Here is an 8,564-nt window from a genome sequence, read left to right on the forward strand (position 1 = left end):
TTGACGTTTCTAATATAATTACAGCAGATGTTACTTCTTGAATATTTGTTGCCTGAAGCTGAATGTGCAGGAATCTGTCAGTAAACCGGATTTACCTGTATTATTGGATGATGTGAACTCACCTTAGGTCAGGTGAGTCAAGAAGTGGCCGGCCGCTTCTCCTTCAACTACAACTGTTCGTCTTCTTCTCTACAGTTCCTAACCTGGCACGGACAGGTGTGTTTTTACACATGTGAGACCGAGTTTGTTTGTCTTCTTCTTTTTGTTTAGTGGCGGGTGGCATCCTACTTTGTTTGTTTTCTCAAACCGCCATCATTGAAACGCTTCACCTGCTGCGGCGCGTGTCTCAGCCGACCAATAGCGACGCAGTTCAGAGGTCGCAGCGAGGCGGAAGTTGTTGGCTGCTTCTACCACTGCAGCACAAGCAGCTAGCTTTTAGCAAGCTAACAGGCTTTTCAACGCGCTCTGGCGCGCTGTCAGCGGAAAGTGCAGACATGAATAGTTTTAAGTTGTACGAAAGATGAAGCCGGCTCCGCCAGGGGAATGATTTTCAGCGATACTGCCTCTGAAAAAGAGGAAAAGCTAACGTAAAGAAACCCGGAAGTGTTGTGGAAGGTAACAGGAATGCTATCGTAGCGTACTCGGTTGGCTAAGAAAGCAATGCTAGTGACAAAATGTGACGCTGATATTAATCGTGTGATAGGATAATACGGATTGTGATGATTACCACGGGTATTTAGATGCTTAGCATATGCTACTTATCACTCGGCAACCTTTTGCACGTTTCAGAAACCGGCTACTAGCTAACGTCACCGGCTATTACACTGTTTTAAACACATGTTCCTTCATATAACAGCTATTTTATTATTAGCTGTAAACTACTTGGTGGAGATTTACTTTAAATGTAATCTACTGGTTGGGGTATTGGGGCGAAATCTTGACGTCGAAGAACACAGCAGATTAGTTGTATTCTTCGCATATTTCCTTAATAACCAGGGACACAATATACATAGAACTGCCCGTAAACGTAGCTTGCATATTGAAATACTGTATAAAATGCGTTCTGTTATGTTTCTCTTCAGTATGATTTTCTGCTGCAACAAGCTGTATTTATTTATAGTGGCTTTGTCATTATAGTTATTGTTTTTGTGCTCATAAAAGTAATCATGGGAATGGTCTGAACGGTATCAATTTACATTTTTTGTCTAAGGAGGCATTCTTTATGATTATCATTGTCTAAATCTCTCATTGTGTCGCCACAGACACAATGAGTGCCAAATACGGCCTGGGGAGCTACAACAGCTCACGGAAACACATCTCAATCTCCATCCCCTCGTCTACGGAGGTGATGTCACCCCACATAAAGTCTGTGGAAGAGCTGAGGGTCCTGGGAATCAACCTGAGCAGCTTAAATGCTCCCACACAATTTTTCATCTGTGTGGCTGGAGTCTTCCTCTTTTATCTCATCTACGGATACTTGCAGGTAACACAGGGAGAAAAACACTGCAAAACAACCGCATATATGGTCAAATTTGTTGAGGTACTTTAAACTTGTTGCTTTTCGTGTATTCCTCTATTGAGAGTAACTATGCTAAGTAATGTTGACAATGATCTGAACAAATTAAGAAGACAGCATGCTGTGTCTTTCTGTCTTGTCCTTGTCTACAGGAGTTGATATTTTCAGTGGAAGGATTCAAGCCTTTTGGGTGGTACCTCACTCTGGTCCAGTTTGGCTTTTACTCTGCGTTTGGACTTGTAGAGCTTCAGCTCACACAGGACAAACGCAGGAGGTACAGTTTGGCGCGAGCTTGTGTTCTTAGATGATCCTGTCTCTTGTGTTACGTTGTCATTTTATTCACTGTTTTTGATTATAGCCTGATATTTTTTGGAGATTCTGAATCTGATTTTTTTTGAATATCACATATTTCCTTCTCTTCTAGGATTCCAGGGAAAACCTATATGATCATTGCATTTTTAACAGTGGGCACTATGGGCCTGTCCAATACCTCTTTGGGCTACTTAAACTACCCCACACAAGTCATCTTCAAGTGCTGTAAACTCATCCCAGTCATGATCGGAGGAGTTTTCATACAAGGTCAGCAGTTTAACTTTTATTGTAACCTATTGTCTTCCTTGTAAAAATATTTGATTTTCTCAGCTCTGTGGTTTAAAGGTGTCTTGAGTCAGTGTTTATCTTAAGCCAGGACTGATAGTTTCGATCAGGAGTGTCAAGCTGGGTACCTGGTAAGAGAAATATTAATTGTACATTTTTTGACTGGACTCGGCTGGCTTGTGACACTAAAACATCACCTTTGCAATTGCTCTTATTGCTTTTTTACACACCTGTAGCTTTCAGAATCCGGCATATTCCTGAATGCTGTGTGTGTGCTTGTGGCTGGATTATTGTGTTATATTACAATTGAAAAACTCTACGTGAACAAAAGTTGACATTTTAGATGAAAATTAAAAAGCATCATTATTGTTCTACAGTTTAACTTAAATCAGTCAGGATGGATAAACTTTGGAAGGGGTTCATACAGTGTTACAACTTATTTCAGTCATCACACGTTTCCTTTGAAGCAGCCACCATCTTTCAACTTTCAGTACATTCTTTTTATCCACATCTGTTGTTGTCGGTCATCAGAGCCCAGTCGGCAGCTTTCACAGTTTCTCCCTGCTCTCGGTTCAGTCTATCCTTTCATCCTCACACCGGCCTTCTCAAGGTTCTGCATCCTGAACGTCAGACAGGTTTAGGCAACCCCCCATCCCGCCCTCCCTCCTCCCTTTCCTGCTTCTCTCTCTTCCTGGATGGATAGATGTGAGGACCATGGTCCCTGAAGGGGTCGTGTGGAAAACAGAATTTTGTTCACTTAGAATGCAAAGAGGAAAGAAAGTAGGAGACAGGGATGGAGGGTCGGATGGAGGGGTGCGGGGTTGCATCTGATGTGAGGCCCTTCAAAGGCAAGTCAGTGAATCAAAGCCGACCACAGCCAACCTGATGCTGCGTCCCCTTGTCAACCTTAAGGCATCTGTCCGTCAGCCTGTTTTTGGAAGACTCCTTCATCCTGTTGTTGTTTTTTTTCACACAGGTTTTTCATTCTGTGCATTGTTATGAGCAAAGCCTCAGAGACTTTGAATTGAGAAGAGAACCCTTTATAAAAACTTTCATTAGTTACGTTTTACCTGAGTCCAATGTCGATTTCTATTTATTAAAGGTGGGTCGTCTTTCAGAGTGTTCGTTGTAAGCTGGGCTTGAGGGAAAGTATTGTCTGAGTGATGTGATGTTGTTTTACAAGTGTTCAACTACCGGTAGTCTAGTTTTCCAAACCTACCTCTTGTTTTTTGTGTTAACCAGAGTAAAATTTGCTTTAGATTTAGACACTAAGATTTTAGATTTCTGACAAAGACATTAGCCTAATTCATTGCTTTGTGTTCCAGGTAAACGTTATAATTTGGCTGATGTATCTGCTGCTCTTTGCATGAGCCTGGGACTCATATGGTTTACCCTAGCTGACAGCAAAGTGGCCCCAAACTTCAATGTCACAGGTAATTCCTTTCCAGTGGTTTTAAAAGGCTTTAGCTACTGCTATATTCTAGCAAGTGAGACTGATAATTCTATCTATACACACAAAGTAAAGTGAAGAATCCAGACAATCAGATGAAGTGTCTGTTCTCAACAAGAAGTGATGTCTAGAAAAGAGATCGCTGCTCAAGGAAATTACTTAATAACAGACTAAAACTGAGCTTTATGTCTCAGAAACAACATTTTTATACTTTGTATAAATAATAAAAATAAGGGAAAGTCATCTTAGGATGTGCAGAACAACAGTACTCCCTCAGCTGGGGGTGTGTTAGTTGTTACGTCCTAAATCTGTGTGTGTGTGTGTTTGTTATCCAGGTGTCCTCCTCATCTCCCTGGCACTGTGTGCAGACGCTGCAATTGGAAATGTTCAAGAGAAAGCCATGAAACTCCACAATGGCTCCAACTCTGAAATGGTACACGTTTAATATTTGAAAAAAATAGTGTATAATGATAATTTGATCTCTTAACACATTATCAGAGATTTAAAAAAAAAAAAAAAACTAATAACTGCCTGTTAGTGTCACTGACTGGTCGTGTGGTATGTGTTGACAGGTGCTGTACTCGTACTCCATTGGTTTTGTCTACATACTGACAGGCCTGCTCTGTGTGGGTGGGCTGGGGCCAGCAGTAGCGTTCTGCTCGGAGGTGAATATGTGGTTATAGTTTTACTATGAGATGCAATCTCAATGAGGAAGTGAAACGTAAAATGGAAATGAATGGGTTAATATGCGCAGTCTGTTAATGAACTCGTGTTTCGTTATCCTGTTACTTGTTGAACTGTGGCAGGCTAACGTTTACCATCATCTGCTCTCCAGCATCCTGTGAAGACATACGGTTATGCATTCTTCTTCTCTCTTACGGGTTATTTTGGAATCTCCTTTGTGCTGGCCTTAATCAAACTCTTCGGTGCCCTGGTTGCAGTGACAGGTCAGAGCTCTCTTCTCCTCTCCTGTTTCCTTATATCTCATCAGGTAATTAGAATAACTCCCACTGGTGGTAACAGTGTGTTCATTTCTTTGCAGTGACCACCGGGAGAAAAGCCATGACTATCGTACTTTCCTTCATGTTCTTCACAAAACCTTTCACTTTTCAGTAAGTACATCACCTTTTGACTTTAAACTGTTTTCTTCTTGTTTAAAGCAAGTCTACAGAATGACTGCTGACCTCCCCTTTGACTAATAGAACTTGATTTGGCTTTCCCTGCCCTTGGTTTTTTATGTCCTCAGTCCATTTTCAGACCCCTCAACTAATCCACTGCTCCTTCACTCCTTGTCCTTCACTCTTCTGTTCACCCTCTCTCACTCGCCCTCTAACTATTCCAGGCTGTCAAAAAGGTCTCGATTTCTGCATACCTCTCCTGCTCTGTTTCTCTAGCATGACTTTCAACATGCATGTGTATGTGTGCTTCTTGATACAAAAAAAAAAAAACATTTGAGCATCATCATGGCCAATTTCATTCTCCCTCCAGCTGGTGTTCTGCCCTTTTCCGTGACTGGACTCTGTCCCTTTCCTGACTGCAGTTAACACTTTTTAGACCAACAGTTCCAATCGAACCCAGAGAATGTGGTACTGTACCATCCTTAAAGGTGCCCTGTGGAATTTTTTTGTGTTGCTCATTAAAACACATTGTGTATCCTTAAGGTCTCATAAATACTCTTCCTTTCTCAAATAACATTCAGAAAACTTTTTTGACTTTCACCTTTGTTTGCTACCAGTTTTTATTTTGTAATACTGCTGCATTTCTTGCAGCTTCACCACCACCTGTGTATCGCTGTATATAATGTCATATCTGTGTGCCACTACACAAAGTATTGCATGAAGATTCTCAGTCATCAGGTCATAATTCGTAGAGAAGATTGAAGCAAGACGTCTGGACTTGTAGACGTTGTACTGCTCATCCAAGCAGCTTCGTCACATCAGAACTGATGAAGCTGCTTGGATGGAAACTCTACAAGTCCAGACACCTTGCTTTAATCTTCCCTACATATTGCAAAGACTTATGCAAAGTTATAAAGTGTCTCCTTATGCAGGGAATCTAATAAATTAAAAAAATGTAATATTGAATGTGTCACTCTTACATTGGTAGTAATTAACTAACCATCCTTCATTTGTCTCGTCAGGTACATCTGGGGCGGCCTTCTGGTGCTCTTCGGCATCTTTTTGAATGTTTACAGTAAAAACAAAGACAAAATGAAGCTTCCCTCCATCAAGGACCTCAAGGGCTGGCTGTTGACAGGAAAGAAAGTCAGATTTCTCTCACAAAATGTATAGGAGGCATCTACAAGTACAGCAGAAGTCCTGCACAGGCAGTCTGCCGCTTCAGGTGTAGAGTTGGCCCACATTGCTCAGGGGATATGCAGAAGCATGTGCCTGAGCTAACGGGCCTTATCACCAAACGTGGAACCAAGGACGGGCATACAGGGTGCGACCTCCGATCAGCCTTACATAACAGCTGCTGACGTGATTAAAGCGATGGAGCTGCTGTATCCCCTCTCCACCAGTACACCACTGGTTAAAACCTCATTACACCATCTGCATCAAACTGAAGGAACTGTTTTAAAAGAGGATCAATACCTAATGGGATCTTGTGTTTCCAAAACTCACAGAAACATTCCCACCTTGGAGGTGTGAGAGTATGAAGGGAAGCCGGCTCCTCAGCTAACCAAATTGCACAGTTTTGCACTGGAATCGACTAAAAGCTTAAAAACCGTGAGTGTTTGGAACTAAACTAAGATGTTGGAAGGAAATCGCACACAGAGACATGTTAATGTGTGTGATGTCTGAAATGATTGTCGCCCACATTAAAAGGAAAAAAAATAAATAAGCATAAACTGTACTTCTCCCTGCATGTGCCAGAATGATGGAACAAAACTTAGTTTGAAATAATCACTGTCCTTATTAAAAGTGGCTTTCATAGTTTATTGGTAATTCATATCTGGGTGTGCCCTAATTCATAAAAAAAAAAAATGTGTGTGATCATGTGCTGAAATTTGGGAGAATATGGGAGTCATCATCATCAGCAATGTCAACTGCCATAATTTGCTAACCATATGTGTGGGTGAAAGGGTACAACTCTTTTTACAATAAAGTATGTATTTGGTAATTACAGTGTCTGTGTGAGCATGGTTTATTCGGCAGCCCTTTATTCTCTCCCCTTGCACCGCTTGAGAGAAGAGTTGAAATGTTGCCAAAATGTGTGTGTGTTTATCCATCTAGTGGCCCAAGGCGTGTTTGATTAGGAGTCCTGGAAAAAAAAAAAGATATACTGCTAGACAGAAAACAAACAGTAGTCTTCACTGTGTATTAGTCCTATTCATTTGGATCCATCCAGTGTACTGTGTGTCCCACATCAGTCACATGAGTGCCAATAAGGCCGTTTAAGCATCATTTATTGAGACCACACCCACAGTTAAATTATTGCTTCTACCAATGTGACACAGTAGGTGAGTCCAAACTGGATACCAGTGACCTGTCTCTTATTAAATCCTTACTCTTAATATAAATATAACCGTGTGTCTGGTTCCAGTTCATAGCAGATACAGTCATTGCCCAGGAGATGTATGCTGATGCCTGTTTAATAGCAGCGCTTGTTTGATGTGCGGCTTACAATGAGAGCAATGCCTGTATCTCCAGTGGAATACATGTTTCCTTCATACAGCCACATTTTTAGCCTGACACTTCGAACCATACATTTTTTAAATATTTAATTATTTACAGATGTGAAATCATTATCTATCCCAGTACGGACTAACTGGAGATATCCAGCCTCAAAAGGACTTCTGCTACAAAAGTCAACAAAGTGTTTTATTTTCAGGCCACAGATGTGTTTACGTTGCCTGGGAATGTGTTTGAGGAGTCTTTTGTCCTTGATGTGTATGCATGTGTGCGTCACTGCCCGTGCTGTGAAATGACAGAGACTTGCCAGCTCAGCGGGAGGCGGGCTGAGTGTGGTTCTCTCTGTGATCCTAATAGAGGCCCAGATATTACAGTCTCACTTCCAGGCGGGAAACCTAACGCTGGGCCAATTAGTAATTTGGTATTTCATAAAATTTGGCAGCTTGTGTGTGATGACAAAATGACAGAGATCTTCTCTCCTCCAGGGAACCTTTGGCAGTACAGCAGCACACACACACACATAGGACTGCTAAGTTTTTCTTTCACGGCGAAGTGGCAAGTGCTGCACAGACCGGGAGCATGTAACTCAATTGAAAACAGAAAATGACTTTGGATGCTTTTTTTTTGGTTTGGCTGTAGATTAAGGTTTCACACAAACACTAAATTAGGGTGGGGGGGGGTTCCTTATTATAACTCGCGCAGCCATGCTTATCTACTGCTCTCAAATGATTGATGAACATAAAACAGTCCATTAGAGGTTGAGAGGTCATGTTGCCGCGTTAAAAACATTCGTTTGCCATTACACACGTTTGATGTGCAGCATACAGTATAGTGCTTTATCGCTATGGGAACGGCTGTTCTCTTTCAGCTCCCTGAAAGGTCATTATGGGATGGGAAAGCCCAGTTGACCCAAGGCAAAGTACATCATTTGTCTTTTAGCACCAGGAGAACACACCTAACAAAGCAGGCTGACCCCTGTTAGAACACCCAGGATTTTGGCTATTTTTCAAAGCCACACAGGAATTTGCTATCCACTGAAGTCAGCTGTTTTTTATTTATTGTTTTTATTGTTTTAGATAAACATGTTTTTTTTTTCTACAATCGTATGTGACTTTGTCTGCAGGCTGCGAGGTGAAGTGTTTCCTGGAATGATTAAGGATGTCCCAAAATTTGTTAAAATTAGAAGATGTGATACAGATGGAGGAACATTTATTTATTTTGAAAAATATCATGTTGTCTTCACTTTCCTTCGACCTTCTTTCTCCAATTCCTCTCCATCTTCCAACACCACCCCCCTCTTCTCTCCTCCCCACTTCCCACCTAAGTCATCCAACCTCTGGTCTCACACGGCGGCGGCGGCGGCGGC

General features: G+C 41.7%; 1 protein-coding gene across 1 annotated transcript; it reads left to right on the forward strand.

Moving 5' to 3' along the window:
* The first annotated feature begins 374 nt into the window (after nt 1–374).
* slc35b3 (solute carrier family 35 member B3) lies at nt 375–6,691 on the forward strand. Its single transcript, XM_028433560.1, has 10 exons — nt 375–615; nt 1,263–1,483; nt 1,669–1,790; nt 1,941–2,095; nt 3,439–3,546; nt 3,899–3,996; nt 4,136–4,228; nt 4,399–4,510; nt 4,606–4,675; nt 5,704–6,691. Exons 2-10 carry the CDS (start codon nt 1,268–1,270, stop codon nt 5,852–5,854), a joined length of 1,125 nt encoding a protein of 374 aa, XP_028289361.1. The 5' UTR covers nt 375–615; nt 1,263–1,267; the 3' UTR covers nt 5,855–6,691.
* The last annotated feature ends 1,873 nt before the right edge of the window (nt 6,692–8,564 follow it).

This window comes from Parambassis ranga, chromosome 20 (assembly GCF_900634625.1).
Source record: "Parambassis ranga chromosome 20, fParRan2.1, whole genome shotgun sequence".
NCBI lineage: Eukaryota > Metazoa > Chordata > Actinopteri > Ambassidae > Parambassis > Parambassis ranga.

Excerpts from the sequence above, each read along its gene's own strand:
- slc35b3 (XM_028433560.1), top strand. The coding sequence starts at position 1,268 with ATGAGTGCCAAATACGGCCTGGGGAGCTACAACAGCTCACGGAAACAC. Across the intron at positions 1,484-1,668 it reads TCATCTACGGATACTTGCAG|GAGTTGATATTTTCAGTGGA; the intron begins GTAACACAGGGA and ends CCTTGTCTACAG. Across the intron at positions 1,791-1,940 it reads ACACAGGACAAACGCAGGAG|GATTCCAGGGAAAACCTATA; the intron begins GTACAGTTTGGC and ends CTTCTCTTCTAG.